We start from the raw sequence: 19,042 nt of genomic DNA on the forward strand, positions 1-19,042 counted from the left end.
TGTGGGGGGGGGGGGGGGGCTGCGGGAGGGAGGTGGGCTTTCATATTTTAAAAAATAACGTAAAAATAAATGATTTTCACGTTATTGGGTAGGGGGCACTGTGGGGAGGGGGCTGCAGGTGAGGGAGTATCTCCAAAATATAATATAGGTAAATATATAATTTTATATTAATATTGAAAAGTTTAATAAAATAAAGAAATTTACTGTATAATCTTGATACGCCTTCGACTTTTCCTAAACTGTTACTTGATATGCAACTATAGCTACCCACATCGTTCTCATTAAATCCTTTTATCGTAAGACGCATAGATACTTTGTATCCCTCACGCTTTTCCTCAATAACATATTTCAACCTAGAAAAATATTAAACAAATCAATTAATTAAATTTTTTTTAAGTAATAATTAATATAATCTTTCAATTATTAGGGTGTCGCGGTACAAATGCAAATAAGTTGATTGCACACGACTGTGTCGTTCGTATAATTGTCCAGTCATTATAGACATGAAATAGCCTGTTTCGTAAAAAACATAAGAGTTTTTCTTTGTTATAAACAGCATATCATAAAAGCAACTACAGACTGTTTGGGAATCTTTATTTAAGGGAGCACAATACTTTTAAACCGTGAAAAAAAGATTTACAAAGAAAATCTTCTACGTAATATTAAAATTATTTATTTTGAAAAACGATGTTTTCTGTAAACGTCCCTGTATTTCGTTAAATGAATCGGAGAATATTTTAACATTGATTGTAATCTTTGCTCATAAACACGTGGATTCATCTCGGAAATCATAAATTTTAAATAATTTGTTTTTGCAAGCATTAACAATAAGCATTTGCAAAGTAGCGTACGTACGTACGTGCGTACAAACATACCTATCTCTTTATACATGAAACAGAAATATTTATTTCTTTTATTTACTAATAGTACAAATTTAAATGTATGAAAATGCTAAATTAAAATTTTTGGATGTGGTCAAGATCAGATGATGCTGAGTATAATCATGATAAAGACTATTCAAACGATATGATATACGTGCGGTTTTTTTGGGGGCCATCCTGATACCTAAACACCGTCTACAAGAATTAGAAAGTACTTTTAGTATACTTTATGTTTAAGTGACGCTCTTCTCTTCAGATGATGTTTCGTCGATCCGGGGGTCTTCCTGACACCTGGACGTTGTCTACAAGAATTCAAAAGTATTTTTTGGTAAACTTTATGTTTAAGTTACACTCTTCTCTTTAGATGATGTCGCCTCGACGCAGGGATCATCCTGGCACCTGGACATTGCCTACAGTAATTCAAAAGTATTTTTCGGTATATTTCATATGCTAGTGATGCTCTTCTCATCTGAACATCGTCCATGAAGTTAGAAGTTGTTTTCGGTATATTTTACATAAATAAATCAAATATAATTTATCATGTAAAAAATTAAATTAATTTAACAAGATTTCCGAATATACTATGTTTTATCTATATATTTTTGTATTAGTGTTCAGTTTTCTTCGTTTCTTTTTATCTTTTAATAAATCCACATCTTACTCGCAAATAGACTCCTTACTTAAAAATAACTTTGAGTTATTTCTTGACAAAGCAACATATAATTGACTATGACTAAATACTGTAGTGCGCAAATATATTCCAACTTTGTCAAAAGATTGACATTCAGATCTGTTTATAATTATACCAAAACTTAATCTCATCTAACGATGGTCTTAGATCAAGTCGTGGCAATAAGACGAGTGTACCAGAATACTTATCAGTAATGATTTGTCCAACTAATATAAGTTTGTTAATATCCTTAATAATCATTCTTGTTCTATTACAAAAGCCACAATCGGTATCCAATTTTTTTAAACAACTAACAATCGTACCTCTTTTTAATATTTATCATTATATGGTCGTAATTATTTTGGTATCAACGAATTAAGATATTCAGTTAGTATTAAGTCTATCAAATTGTCATAATTTTCTTTTTCAATTTTATCATCACTATAAAATACAAAACTCTTTCCATCAATATTTTCAACTATATTTCCATTAATTTTATACATATCAGAATTTTAAGGTAATGAGATAACCATTTTTCAACGATAAATCATATAGATTAATTTTATGTCCGGAATTTTCTATAATCAAATCATTATTACTAATAAATTTTTATAGAATTCTTCTAACGTTGTTTCGTAATTAAAATTTTGTTGCAATTTTATTTTCTCCTACATTGAGAACACAATTTTAAAATTCATGATCTTCATTCTGTAATCTCAAATTTTCATTTAATAATAATTTCATGAAAGACAACCATAATTTACTTCTTTTTAAACATAACTTCATCATTTTTGTACGATCGCCATGGCGTACTATAGAAAGTGTTTATCTAAAATCATCAGACAAAACGATGATTTTCCCTCCGAAAGGATTGTTATTGATACACAAATCTTAAAAATGTATTTATTGATTTATAAGCATGTCTAGATACCATCAATATTTCATCCCATATTATAATTTTAACATTTTTGAAAACATTCAATATTTTGAATAAGGACAAATATTACATGTTGTTTGTTCAGTTATGTTTAACGGTTAACTGTTTTTAAAACACTATGTGAATATTTTATAGAAAGGTACATGGTTTTATTAATATCGAATAGCGATCATTTCCAACGACGTCTAAGCTGTGAGAAAACATTTCTTAAGCCAACATTCACAAACGTATCAACATTTACAAGCTATATGTATTTAAAACATTTAAAAACGTTTTGTGCTAGTAGGGTATATTGTGTTTATGATATTATAGTATAATAGGAATATATATATATATATATATATATATATATATATATATATATATATATATATATATATATATATATATATATATATATATATATATGGGACGTTTCACGTCAACCGGACCATCAGTGCACCCAAAATTTGGGTTAACCTAACAAGACGTTTGAGGTCTCAAAATGATCATCTGGTCAAGGGCTTTTGAAAAAGTTCTGGCCTTTTCAAAAATCCAATGTGGCGCATAAAATATGGAGCCTGAAAGCCACGTTTTCATAGCACATTCAACAAAAACAATAGTAAAAATGTTCTAATTTGTGAAATATCCCACCAAAAAGCATGTACAACTCATGATAGGACATATTATTGACAATGCTGACGGAATTCCAAAATCAAAAATGGCGGAATCAAAATGGCGGGCATTATACCACCACAAACCAATTTTACCGCAACAAATGATTTTATATCAGTTTAAAGTATCGATATGGGGGTTTTCAGGGTCATTGAATCTTAGCTTGACCTCGAAATTTCAAAATTTAAAATGGTGGATCCAAAATGGCGGACATTATACCGCCACTAAACCAATTTTACCGCAACAAATGATTTTAGATCAATTTAAAGTATCGATATGGGGGTTTGTGAGGTAAATGGTTATAAATGTATTATCGGAATCAGTATTTGTGCACATGAATCTTATATTTTTCCGGTCTATTAGATTTAGAATTATCTGTCTGCGGTTTTTGCACTTACATTTTTCTATTGTTCTGTGTATATGTATATGCCTGCGTGGATGAAAAAAATATATAATTTAGCCAAATTAATCAATCTTTAATGACATTTTGTGCACTCTTATCAATTCTGGCTCCTCGTTCGTGGAGTTTTTACTGGAGATAAATGGCTTTCGCCGATATCATAAATTACTCTGTTCCTAGGTTCATTGGCATTTGAGTAATGCATGACTTTCAACGTTTCATTACTTTCTGGGATCAATCCATGCCCCATTTGTATGTTTGTGACAGGTGGACAGTTTTTAAATCTCTTTGTTAGGAATTGACGAATTTGTTCGTGATCTTTTTTGGTGTATAAGAAAAATTTTATATTGAATGATCGCCCATTAGCCCATGAATAAAGAGCTTTAACATCTAGAATTGCTTTATTTTTTGCAGCTTGTAAGCTCGCTCTTGTAGCTTCTCTCTTTACTATCGCTCCAACTCCATCGTAACTACCTTTCCGTGTGCTGTTGCAAAACAGTGCCATTCAGCATCAACGCCAAAATCTCTCTTACGACTCATTAAACTACTCATTTGATAACGATTTTTAAAATGCTGTTTAGCACCATCAGTAGCATATATTACCTTTTTTACTGTGGGACAAACCTTTCGAATTTCAGGTATAAGCTTTTGCTGCATTCTGTATACTGCAGTGGCATCATGAGTAGTACAGTCGGACATAGATACTGTACTGAAATGCTTTAGCTTGCCTTCAGATTTATAATAAACAACAGCAGGAAAAATCGTACTTTGATCATTATTAAAATGAAATGCCTGTGCAGCATCTTGGGCTGTAAAAGCATAGTTCTCAGCAAAATCCAATTGAGCAAGAACCTCTTCATCTGAAAGATTATTTTTCTTCCCAGAAATAAACTTTGATTGTTCCTTAGCGATGAAGTGATGAGGTATCAACTTTTCTAGGCTAGAACATAAAGTTTCAATAAATTCTTGCGGTGTTAGGCATTGTTTTATCAAAGTGTATCTATCGGTTGATTGCCACGTGCTGAAGATGACTTGATCAATATTGTGCTCATCCATAATGTTCTCAACGTAATTAGAAAACTTTTGAATGTCCGGACAAAATTTGCATTCATTCAAATAACAACTTGGTTTGGGATCCTCACATAGAACAAAATTCAAACAATCTTTATAATTCTTCAGAATATTGTTTGAGATTTTATCTATATTTACTGCGTCAATCATCGCCTTGAAATTTTGGTGTTTGTACCAGAGGATCCTGCAAAGACACAACATTTTGGTCTCAGTTCCGCAAACTTGGTAAGCCCAATCGGATGTTCAGGAAACTGTTCTTTAAATTGATTATGAAGGTTCTTAATATCAGTAAGTAATAATCTTTTCTGCACTTTTATTTTTTCACCATATAAATAAATACTGACGGTATCTTTTTTATTTGGCATAATTCTGCTGTTAAGATCATTTTCGTAAAAATCTTCAACTTTCTGAGTAGTTTCTGCAGGTAATATTTTTCCACGTTTTGCAACAGGAGAAGCCAAAACTCCATCTGATTCTCTTAACTGTTTTGCTTTACGAGCCATTCTGTGAGACACACCAAATTGGTTCATAATTTTACGTATTGCCCAGTGTTCGGGCAAAATAGTAAGAATACTGACACGTAATGAATCGTTCTCCGGCAGGGTTTGGAATTTGTTTTTAAGTCCAGTTAAAATATCTGTAAGATCATCTTGCATAGGTGCATAGGTGCATCCGTATTTGAAACCGAAGGTGAGGCCGTCTCTGATTCAAAATCAACACTCATACTGACGTTTGGAGATGACAAATCATGTAGTTTGTAATAGGATTTTCTACATGTATCACAAATCTATCGATACGATATTTTTTCGCAGGAGAGGACATTGTTGTAGGATATGAGAAAGCACAACCAAAACAAAAAAAATGTTAGAAATAACAAAATTACGGCTAGTACAGTTGAACAAGGAGTTGCCGATAAAGTAAGACTTACTCAACAACTGCCTTAAAAAGGATGTTGAAGAAGAAGTCGCCAATGTATCTATTAATGTACCTATTAACTATCTTAAAAAGGACTGTTGGAGAAAAAGTCGCCTATGAATAAAGCCGCTGATGGACTTGCTCACCAACTATCCTGAAAAAGACTCTTGGAGAAAAAGTCGCCGATGAAGAAAGCATTCCTTGAAGAAAATATTCCTTTCTATGGGTTGCTAAACGTGGGAAGGGGTCGGGGGTGTAGGTAAAAAAGAGGGATGAAATAAATCACTTGAAAGCAATAAATTCCTTTGCCACAAAACAGTTTTATTTGCTGAAGTCTTTGCACAAGTTGTCATTGGACACGAGCTGTGTACTTGCAGCATTAGGCTGTTGGAAGAGGGGCGAGGTACAGCGCTGGACCCGGCCTCCTTATGTGCCCTCCGCGACGCTACTTCACTTGTGGGTAATGCGCAGCCGCCTAGCGGCGCGCCGCGGTGATAAGCGCTGCAGCGTGCGTGGCGTGTTCGGCGGGTTGCGCGTTAGCAGGGGCTTTTCGCGAGAGAGCCTGCGGGTGGGTTATGATAAATATCCGCCAGTTTATATTGGTCATATTGAATTTTGAAATTTCGAGGTTAAAATAAGATTCAGCGGCCCCTTAAACTCCCATACCGATACTTTAAACTGATTTAAAATCGTTCATTGCGGTAAAATAGTTTTGGTGGTTGTATAATGTCTGCCATTTTGGATCCACCATTTCGAATTTTGAAATGTCGAGGTTAAAATATTTTTTCAGATTTTTAAATAACTTTTTACCAAAATTGTCGGGAGACAAAGATGTCAATTTTGGTAATTTTTGGGTTTTCAGCACAAATTAATTATTTTATAGCTCCTCTGGGAAGCATTTTGCACTATAGACATGGATAAACTTTTTTTGTAAAATTTTCTCTAATATATATATATATATATATATAACTATATATATATATATATATATATATATATATATATATATATATATATATATATATATATATATATATATATTAGAGAAATTGCGGTGATTTTTTTTTGTTGAGTCAGGTACAACATATAAAATATATATGTACAGTTTAGGCAGAAATTAAAATTTTTAATTTTCGATTTCACAGAGATCCACCCATATATATCCTTTTGTGTGTATGTATATATACACAAAAGGATGCTGCGAAGAATAATCTGTGCAGGTATGATCTGGTTTTTAAACATATGTTTGTGAATAATTAGTGATGACTTTGGATTTGGTCAGAATGAAAGGGATGCTGCAAATAGTTATTTGTGCAAATATGGTTTCGATTTAAAGACATCTGTTTGTGAATGACATATGACGACTGCACTGTGTATTAACGCATATCACAGGGCGTAATCTGAAGATTGGGTCCATATAAAAAAGATGCTGCAAATAGTTATTTGTGCAAATATGATTTTGTTTTTAAAGATATCAGTCTGTAAATGTAAAACGACGACTGGACTGTGTATTTACGCATATCACAAGACGAAATCTGAAGATTTGGTCCATATAAAAAAGATGCTGCGAAGAATCATCTGTGCCGATATGATCTGGTTTTTCAAACATATCTGTTTGTGAATCAGAAACGATAACCGCTTTATGCATTTACGCATATCATAAGACATAATCTGAACATTTGGGCCATATAAAAAAGATGCTGCGATGTATCATCTGTGCATATATGATCTGGTTTTTTAAACATAACTGTTTGTGAATGTAAAACGACGACTGCTCTATGTATTCACGCATATCGCAAGACGAAACATGAAGATTTAGTCCACATAAAAAGGATGATGCAAATAGTTATTTGTGCAAATATGGATTTGTTTTTAACGATATCTATTTGTGAATGAGAAATGACGACTACACTGTGTATTAACGCATATCACAAGAAGTAATGTAAAGATTTAGTCCATATAAAAAGGATGATGCAAATAGTTATTTGTGCAAATATGATTTTGTTTTTAAAGACATCTGTTTGTGAATGAGAAATGACGACAGCACTCTATATTTACGCATATCACAGGACGAAATCTGAAGATTTAGTCCAAATAAAAAGGATGATGCAAATAGTTATTTGTGCAAATGTGATTTTGTTTTTAAAGATATCAGTTTGTAAATGTAAAACGACGACTGGACTGTATTTACGCATATCGCAAGACATAATCTGAACATTTGGTCCATATAAAAAAGATCCTGCGATGTATCATATGTGCAGGTATGATCTAATTTTTGAATATATCTGTTTGTGAATGTAAAACGACGACTGCTCTATGTATTCACACATATCGCAAGACGAAATCTAAAGATTTAGTCCATATAAAAAAGATGCTGCGATGTATCATATGTGCAGGTATGATCTAATTTTTGAATATATCTGTTTGTGAATATAAAACGACGACTGCTCTATGTATTCACTCATATCGCAAGACGAAATCTAAAGATTTAGTCCATATAAAAAAGATGCTGAGATGTTTCATCTGTGCAGATATGATCTGGTTTTTTAAACATATCTGTTTGTGAATGTAAAACGACGTCTGCTCTATGTATTCACGCATATCGCAAGACGAAATCTGAAGATTTAGTCCAAATAAAAAGGATGATGCAAATAGTTATTTGTGCAAATTTGGATTTGATTTTAAACATATCTGTTTGTGAGTGAGAAATGCTATCTGCACTGTGTATTTACGCATATCACAGAACGTAATCTGAACATTTGGTCCATATAAAAAAGATTCTGCGATGTATCATGTATGCAGGTATGATCTAATTTCTGAAAAATATCTGTTCATAAATACAAAACGACGACTGGGCTGTGTATTTACGCATATCACAAGAAGGAATCTAAAGATTTAGTCCATATAAAAAGATGCTGCGATGTATCATCTGTGCAGATATGATCTGGTTTTTTAAACATATTTGTTTGTGAATGTAAAACGACGTCTGCTCTATGTATTCACGCATATCGCAAGACAAAATCTGAAGATTTAGTCCAAATAAAAAGGATGATGCAAATAGTTATTTGTGCAAATATGATTTTGTTTTTAAAGATATCAGTTTGTAAATGTAAAACGACGACTGGACTGTGTATTTACGCATATCGCAAGACATAATCTGAAGATTTAGTCCAAATAAAAAGGATGATGCAAATAGTTATTTGTGCAAATTTGGATTTGATTTTAATCATATCTCTTTGTGAGTGAGAAATACTGTCTGCACTGTGTATTTACGCATATCACAGGACGTAATCTAAAGATTTGGACATATAAAAAGGATGCTGCGAAGAATCATCTGTGCAGATATGATCTGGTTTTTCAAACATATCTGTTTGTGAATAAGAACCGATAACTGCTTTATGCATTTACGCATGTCACAAGACATAATCTGAACATTTGGTCCATATAAAAAAAGATGCTGCGGTGTCTCAGGTGTGCAGGTATGATCAAATTTTTGAATAATATCTGTTCGTAAATGTAAAACGACGACTGGACTGTGTATTTATGCATATCACAAGAAGGAATCTAAAGATTTAGTCCATATAAAAAAGATGCTGCGATGTATCATCTGTGCAGATATGATCTGGTTTTTTAAACATATCTGTTTGTGAATGTAAAACGACGTCTGCTCTATGTATTCACGCATATCGCAAGACGAAATCTGAAGATTTAGTCCAAATAAAAAGGATGATGCAAATAGTTATTTGGGCAAATATGATTTTGTTTTTAAAGATATCAGTTTGTAAATGTAAAACGACGACTGGACTGTGTATTTACGCATATCGCAAGACATAATCTGAAGATTTAGTCCAAATAAAAAGGATGATGCAAATAGTTATTTGTGCAAATTTGGATTTGATTTTAATCATATCTCTTTGTGAGTGAGAACTACTGTCTGCACTGTGTATTTACGCATATCACAGGACGTAATCTAAAGATTTGGACATATAATAAGGATGCTGCGAAGAATCATCTGAGCAGATATGATCTGGTTTTTCAAACATATCTGTTTGTGAATAAGAACCGATAACTGCTTTATGCATTTACGCATGTCACAAGACATAATCTGAACATTTGGTCCATATAAAAAAAAGATGCTGCGGTGTCTCAGGTGTGCAGGTATGATCAAATTTTTGAATAATATCTGTTCGTAAATGTAAAACGACGACTGGACTGTGTATTTATGCATATCACAAGAAGGAATCTAAAGATTTAGTCCATATAAAAAAGATGCTGCGATGTATCATCTGTGCAGATATGATCTGGTTTTTTAAACATATCTGTTTGTGAATGTAAAACGACGTCTGCTCTATGTATTCACGCATATCGCAAGACGAAATCTGAAGATTTAGTCCAAATAAAAAGGATGATGCAAATAGTTATTTGGGCAAATATGATTTTGTTTTTAAAGATATCAGTTTGTAAATGTAAAACGACGACTGGACTGTGTATTTACGCATATCGCAAGACATAATCTGAAGATTTAGTCCAAATAAAAAGGATGATGCAAATAGTTATTTGTGCAAAATTGGATTTGATTTTAATCATATCTCTTTATGAGTGAGAAATACTGTCTGCACTGTGTATTTACGCATATCACAGGACGTAATCTAAAGATTTGGACATATAAAAAGGATGCTGCGAAGAATCATCTGTGCAGATATGATCTGGTTTTTCAAACATATCTGTTTGTGAATAAGAACCGATAACTGCTTTATGCATTTACGCATGTCACAAGACATAATCTGAACATTTGGTCCATATAAAAAAAAGATGCTGCGGTGTCTCAGGTGTGCAGGTATGATCAAATTTTTGAATAATATCTGTTCGTAAATGTAAAACGACGACTGGACTGTGTATTTATGCATATCACAAGAAGGAATCTAATGATTTAGTCCATATAAAAAAGATGCTGCGATGTATCATCTGTGCAGATATGATCTGGTTTTTTAAACATATCTGTTTGTGAATGTAAAACGACGTCTGCTCTATGTATTCACGCATATCGCAAGACGAAATCTGAAGATTTAGTCCAAATAAAAAGGATGATGCAAATAGTTATTTGGGCAAATATGATTTTGTTTTTAAAGATATCAGTTTGTAAATGTACAACGACGACTGGACTGTGTATTTACGCATATCGCAAGACATAATCTGAAGATTTAGTCCAAATAAAAAGGATGATGCAAATAGTTATTTGTGCAAAATTGGATTTGATTTTAATCATATCTCTTTATGAGTGAGAAATACTGTCTGCACTGTGTATTTACGCATATCACAGGACGTAATCTAAAGATTTGGACATATAAAAAGGATGCTGCGAAGAATCATCTGTGCAGCTATGATCTGGTTTTTCAAACATATCTGTTTGTGAATAAGAACCGATAACTGCTTTATGCATTTACGCATGTCACAAGACATAATCTGAACATTTGGTCCATATAAAAAAAAGATGCTGCGGTGTCTCAGGTGTGCAGGTATGATCAAATTTTTGAATAATATCTGTTCGTAAATGTAAAACGACGACTGGACTGTGTATTTATGCATATCACAAGAAGGAATCTAAAGATTTAGTCCATATAAAAAAGATGCTGCGATGTATCATCTGTGCAGATATGATCTGGTTTTTTAAACATATCTGTTTGTGAATGTAAAACGACGTCTGCTCTATGTATTCACGCATATCGCAAGACAAAATCTGAAGATTTAGTCCAAATAAAAAGGATGATGTAAATAGTTATTCGGGCAAATATGATTTTGTTTTTAAAGATATCAGTTTGTAAATGTAAAACGACGACTGGACTGTGTATTTACGCATATCGCAAGACATAATCTGAAGATTTGGTCCATATAAAAATGATCCTGCGATGTATCAGGTGTGCAGGTATGATGAAAATTTGGAAAAATATCTGTTCGTAAATGTAAAACGACGACTGGACTGTGTATTTACGCATATCACAAGAAGGAATCTAAAGATTTAGTCCATATAAAAAAGATGCTGCGATGTATCATCTTTGCAGATATGATCTGGATTTTTAAACATATCTGTTTGTTAATAAAAAACCACGTCTGCTCTATGTATTCACGCATATCGCAAGACAAAATCTGAAGATTTAGTCCAAATAAAAAGGATGATGCAAATAGTTATTCGGGCAAATATGACTTTGTTTTTAAAGATATTAGTTTGTAAATGTAAAACGACGACTGTACTGTATTTAGGCATATCGCAAGACATAATCTGAACATTTGGTCCATATAAAAATGATCCTGCGATGTATCATGTGTGCAGGTATGATCTAATTTTTGAATATATCTGTTTATGAATGTAAAACGACGACTGCTCTATGTATTCACACATATCGCAAGACGAAATCTAAAGATTTAGTCCTTATAAAAAAGATGCTGAGATGTTTCATCTGTGCAGATATGATCTGGTTTTTTAAACATATCTGTTTGTGGATGTAAAACGACGACTGGACTGTGTATTTACGCATATCGCAAGACATAATCTGAAGATTTAGTCCAAATAAAAAGGATGATGCAAATAGTTATTTTTGCAAATTTGGATTTGATTTTAAAGATATCAGTTTGTAAATAGAAAACGACGACTGGGCTGTGTATTTACGCATATTGCAAGAAGGAATCTAAAGATTTAGTCCATATAAAAAAGATGCTGCGATTTATCATCTGTGCAGATATGATCTGGTTTTTTAAACATATCTGTTTGTGAATGTAAAACGACGTCTGCTCTATGTATTCACGCATATCGCAAGACAAAATCTGAAGATTTAGTCCAAATAAAAAGGATGATGCAAATAGTTATTTGTGCAAATTTGGATTTGATTTTAATCATATCTCTTTGTGAGTGAGAAATGCTGTAAGCACTGTGTATTTACGCATATCACAGGACGTAATCTAAAGATTTGGACATATAAAAAGGATGCTGCGAAGAATCATCTGTGCAGATATGATCTGGTTTTTTAAACATATCTGTTTGTGAATGTAAAACGACGTCTGCTCTATGTATTCACGCATATCGCAAGACAAAATCTGAAGATTTAGTCCAAATAAAAAGGATGATGCAAATAGTTATTTGTGCAAATATGATTTTGTTTTTAAAGATATCAGTTTGTAAATGTAAAACGACGACTGGACTGTGTATTTACGCATATCGCAAGACATAATCTGAAGATTTAGTCCAAATAAAAAGGATGATGCAAATAGTTATTTGTCCAAATTTGGATTTGATTTTAATCATATCTCTTTGTGAGTGAGAAATACTGTCTGCACTGTGTATTTACGCATATCACAGGACGTAATCTAAAGATTTGGACATATAAAAAGGATGCTGCGAAGAATCATCTGTGCAGATATGATCTGGTTTTTCAAACATATCTGTTTGTGAATAAGAACCGATAACTGCTTTATGCATTTACGCATGTCACAAGACATAATCTGAACATTTGGTCTATATAAAAAAAAGATGCTGCGGTGTCTCAGGTGTGCAGGTATGATCAAATTTTTGAATAATATCTGTTCGTAAATGTAAAACGACGACTGGACTGTGTATTTATGCATATCACAAGAAGGAATCTAAAGATTTAGTCCATATAAAAAAGATGCTGCGATGTATCATCTGTGCAGATATGATCTGGTTTTTTAAACATATCTGTTTGTGAATGTAAAACGACGTCTGCTCTATGTATTCACGCATATCGCAAGACGAAATCTGAAGATTTAGTCCAAATAAAAAGGATGATGTAAATAGTTATTCGGGCAAATATGATTTTGTTTTTAAAGATATCAGTTTGTAAATGTAAAACGACGACTGGACTGTGTATTTACGCATATCGCAAGACATAATCTGAAGATTTGGTCCATATAAAAATGATCCTGCGATGTATCAGGTGTGCAGGTATGATGAAAATTTGGAAAAATATCTGTTCGTAAATGTAAAACGACGACTGGACTGTGTATTTACGCATATCACAAGAAGGAATCTAAAGATTTAGTCCATATAAAAAAGATGCTGCGATGTATCATCTTTGCAGATATGATCTGGATTTTTAAACATATCTGTTTGTTAATAAAAAACGACGTCTGCTCTATGTATTCACGCATATCGCAAGACAAAATCTGAAGATTTAGTCCAAATAAAAAGGATGATGCAAATAGTTATTCGGGCAAATATGACTTTGTTTTTAAAGATATTAGTTTGTAAATGTAAAACGACGACTGGACTGTATTTAGGCATATCGCAAGACATAATCTGAACATTTGGTCCATATAAAAATGATCCTGCGATGTATCATGTGTGCAGGTATGATCTAATTTTTGAAAAATATCTGTTCGTAAATACAAAACGACGACTGGGCTGTGTATTTACGCATATTGCAAGACATAATCTGAACATTTGGTCCATATAAAAAAGATGCTGCGATGTATCATATGTGCAGGTATGATCTAATTTTTGAATATATCTGTTTATGAATGTAAAACGACGACTGCTCTATGTATTCACACATATCGCAAGACGAAATCTAAAGATTTAGTCCTTATAAAAAAGATGCTGCGATGTATCATCTGTGCAGATATGATCTGGTTTTTTAAACATATCTGTTTGTGAATGTAAAACGACGTCTGCTCTATGTATTCACGCATATCGCAAGACGAAATCTGAAGATTTAGTCCAAATAAAAAGGATGATGTAAATAGTTATTCGGGCAAATATGATTTTGTTTTTAAAGATATCAGTTTGTAAATGTAAAACGACGACTGGACTGTATTTACGCATATCGCAAGACATAATCTGAACATTTGGTCCATATAAAAAAGATGCTGCGATGTATCATATGTGCAGGTATGATCTAATTTTTGAATATATCTGTTTGTGAATGTAAAACGACGACTGCTCTATGTATTCACGCATATCGCAAGACGAAATCTGAAGATTTAGTCCAAATAAAATGGATGATGCAAATAGTTATTTGTGCAAATTTGGATTTGATTTTAAAGATATCAGTTTGTAAATACAAAACGACGACTGGGCTGTGTATTTACGCATATTGCAAGAAGGAATCTAAAGATTTAGTCCATATAAAAAAGATGCTGCGATGTATCATCTGTGCAGATATGATCTGGTTTTTTAAACATATCTGTTTGTGAATGTAAAACGACGTCTGCTCTATGTATTCACGCATATCGCAAGACAAAATCTGAAGATTTAGTCCAAATAAAAAGGATGATGCAAATAGTTATTTGTGCAAATTTGGATTTGATTTTAATCATATCTCTTTGTGAGTGAGAAATGCTGTAAGCACTGTGTATTTACGCATATCACAGGACGTAATCTAAAGATTTGGACATATAAAAAGGATGCTGCGAAGAATCATCTGTGCAGATATGATCTGGTTTTTTAAACATATCTGTTTGTGAATGTAAAACGACGTCTGCTCTATGTATTCACGCATATCGCAAGACAAAATCTGAAGATTTAGTCCAAATAAAAAGGATGATGCAAATAGTTATTTGTGCAAATATGATTTTGTTTTTAAAAATATCAGTTTGTAAATGTAAAACGTCGACTGGACTGTGTATTTACGCATATCGCAAGACATAATCTGAAGATTTAGTCCAAATAAAAAGGATGATGCAAATAGTTATTTGTGCAAATTTGGATTTGATTTTAATCATATCTCTTTGTGAGTGAGAAATACTGTCTGCACTGTGTATTTACGCATATCACAGGACGTAATCTAAAGATTTGGACATATAAAAAGGATGCTGCGAAGAATCATCTGTGCAGATATGATCTGGTTTTTCAAACATATCTGTTTGTGAATAAGAACCGATAACTGCTTTATGCATTTACGCATGTCACAAGACATAATCTGAACATTTGGTCCATATAAAAAAAAGATGCTGCGGTGTCTCAGGTGTGCAGATATGATCTGGTTTTTTAAACATATCTGTTTGTGAATGTAAAACGACGTCTGCTCTATGTATTCACGCATATCGCAAGACGAAATCTGAAGATTTAGTCCAAATAAAAAGGATGATGCAAATAGTTATTTGTGCAAATTTGGATTTGATTTTAAAGATATCAGTTTGTAAATAGAAAACGACGACTGGGCTGTGTATTTACGCATATTGCAAGAAGGAATCTAAAGATTTAGTCCATATAAAAAAGATGCTGCGATGTATCATCTGTGCAGATATGATCTGGTTTTTTAAACATATCTGTTTGTGAATGTAAAACGACGTCTGCTCTATGTATTCACGCATATCGCAAGACAAAATCTGAAGATTTAGTCCAAATAAAAAGGATGATGCAAATAGTTATTTGTGCAAATATGATTTTGTTTTTAAAAATATCAGTTTGTAAATGTAAAACGACGACTGGACTGTGTATTTACGCATATCGCAAGACATAATCTGAAGATTTAGTCCAAATAAAAAGGATGATGCAAATAGTTATTTGTGCAAATTTGGATTTGATTTTAATCATATCTCTTTGTGAGTGAGAAATACTGTCTGCACTGTGTATTTACGCATATCACAGGACGTAATCTAAAGATTTGGACATATAAAAAGGATGCTGCGAAGAATCATCTGTGCAGATATGATCTGGTTTTTCAAACATATCTGTTTGTGAATAAGAACCGATAACTGCTTTATGCATTTACGCATGTCACAAGACATAATCTGAACATTTGGTCCATATAAAAAAAAGATGCTGCGGTGTCTCAGGTGTGCAGATATGATCTGGTTTTTTAAACATATCTGTTTGTGAATGTAAAACGACGTCTGCTCTATGTATTCACGCATATCGCAAGACAAAATCTGAAGATTTAGTCCAAATAAAAAGGATGATGCAAATAGTTATTTGTGCAAATTTGGATTTGATTTTAAAGATATCAGTTTGTAAAAACAAAACGACGACTGGGCTGTGTATTTACGCATATTGCAAGAAGGAATCTAAAGATTTAGTCCATATAAAAAAGATACTGCGATGTATCATCTGTGCAGATATGATCTGGTTTTTTAAACATATCTGTTTGTGAATGTAAAACAACGTCTGCTCTATCTATTCACGCATATCGCAAGACGAAATCTGAAGATTTAGTCCAAATAAAAAGGATGATGCAAATAGTTATTCGGGTAAATATGATTTTGTTTTTAAAGATATCAGTTTGTAAATGTAAAACGACGACTGGACTGTATTTACGCATATCGCAAGACATAATCTGAACATTTGGTCCATATAAAAAAGATGCTGCGATGTATCATATGTGCAGGTATGATCTAATTTTTGAATATATCTGTTTGTGAATGTAAAACGACGACTGCTCTATGTATTCACACATATCGCAAGACGAAATCTAAAGATTTAGTCCATATAAAAAAGATGCTGAGATGTTTCATCTGTGCAGATATGATCTGGTTTTTTAAACATATCTGTTTGTGAATGTAAAACGACGTCTGCTCTATGTATTCACGCATATCGCAAGACGAAATCTGAAGATTTAGTCCAAATAAAAAGGATGATGCAAATAGTTATTTGGGCAAATATGATTTTGTTTTTAAAGATATCAGTTTGTAAATGTAAAACGACGACTGGACTGTGTATTTACGCATATCGCAAGACGAAATCTAAAGATTTAGTCCATATAAAAAGGATGATGCAAATAGTTATTTGTGCAAATATGATTTTCTTTTTAAAGATATCAGTTTGTAAATGTAAAACGACGACTGGACTGTATTTACGCATATCGCAAGACATAATCTGAACATTTGGTCCATATAAAGAAGATCCTGCGATGTATCATGTGTGCAGGTATGATCTAATTTTTGAAAAATAACTGTTCGTAAATAAAAAACGACGACTGGGCTGTGTATTTACGCATATTGCAAGACATAATCTGAACATTTGGTCCATATAAAAAAGATGCTGCGATGTATCATCTGTGCAGATATGATCTGGTTTTTTAAACATATCTGTTTGTGAATGTAAAACGACGTCTGCTCTATGTATTCACGCATATCGCAAGACGAAATCTGAAGATTTAGTCCAAATAAAAAGGATGATGCAAATAGTTATTTGGGCAAATATGATTTTGTTTTTAAAGATATCAGTTTGTAAATGTAAAACGACGACTGGACTGTGTATTTACGCATATCGCAAGACGAAATCTAAAGATTTAGTCCATATAAAAAGGATGATGCAAATAGTTATTTGTGCAAATATGATTTTCTTTTTAAAGATATCAGTTTGTAAATGTAAAACGACGACTGGACTGTATTTACGCATATCGCAAGACATAATCTGAACATTTGGTCCATATAAAGAAGATCCTGCGATGTATCATGTGTGCAGGTATGATCTAATTTTTGAAAAATAACTGTTCGTAAATAAAAAACGACGACTGGGCTGTGTATTTACGCATATTGCAAGACATAATTTGAACATTTGGTCCATATAAAAAAGATGCTGCGATGTATCATATGTGCAGGTATGATCTAATTTTTGAATATATCTGTTTGTGAATGTAAAACGACGACTGCTCTATGTATTCACACATATCGCAAGACGAAATCTAAAGATTTAGTCCATATAAAAAAGATGCTGAGATGTTTCATCTGTGCAGATATGATCTGGTTTTTTAAACATATCTATTTGTGAATGTAAAACGACGTCTGCTCTATGTATTCACGCATATCGCAAGACGAAATCTGAAGATTTAGTCCAAATAAAAAGGATGATGCAAATAGTTATTTGTGCAAATTTGGATTTGATTTTAAACATATCTGTTTGTGAGTGAGAAATGCTATCTGCACTGTGTATTTACGCATATCACAGAACGTAATCTGAACATTTGGTCCATATAAAAAAGATTCTGCGATGTATCATGTATGCAGGTATGATCTAATTTCTGAAAAATATCTGTTCATAAATACAAAACGACGACTGGGCTGTGTATTTACGCATATCACAAGAAGGAATCTAAAGATTTAGTCCACCTAAAAAAGATGCTGCGATGTATCATCTGTGCAGATATGATCTGGTTTTTTAAACATATCTGTTTGTGGATGTAAAACGACGACTGGACTGTGTATTTACGCATATCGCAAGACATAATCTGAAGATTTAGTCCAAATAAAAAGGATGATGCAAATAGTTATTTTTGCAAATTTGGATTTGATTTTAAAGATATCAGTTTGTAAATACAAAACGACGACTGGGCTGTGTATTTACGCATATTGCAAGAAGGAATCTAAAGATTTAGTCCATATAAAAAAGATGCTGCGAAGAATCATCTGTGCAGATATGATCTGGTTTTTTAAACATATCTGTTTGTGAATGTAAAACGACGTCTGCTCTATGTATTCACGCATATCGCAAGACAAAATCTGAAGATTTAGTCCAAATAAAAAGGATGATGCAAATAGTTATTTGTGCAAATATGATTTTGTTT

At 32.7% G+C, this 19,042-nt stretch overlaps 1 protein-coding gene across 1 annotated transcript in view; it reads right to left on the bottom strand.

Moving 5' to 3' along the window:
• LOC116416734 overlaps positions 1 to 19,042 on the bottom strand; it is a 185,108-nt gene that overhangs the window by 100,617 nt on the left and 65,449 nt on the right. Inside the window, exon 3 of the mRNA XM_031925996.1 lies at positions 205 to 353. Coding sequence (XP_031781856.1) covers positions 205 to 353 — 149 coding nt within the window. The remainder of the gene's footprint in view (positions 1 to 204; positions 354 to 19,042) is intronic.

Source organism: Nasonia vitripennis, assembly GCF_009193385.2.
Source record: "Nasonia vitripennis strain AsymCx chromosome 3 unlocalized genomic scaffold, Nvit_psr_1.1 chr3_random0007, whole genome shotgun sequence".
In the NCBI taxonomy this organism is placed as follows: Eukaryota; Metazoa; Arthropoda; class Insecta; order Hymenoptera; family Pteromalidae; genus Nasonia; species Nasonia vitripennis.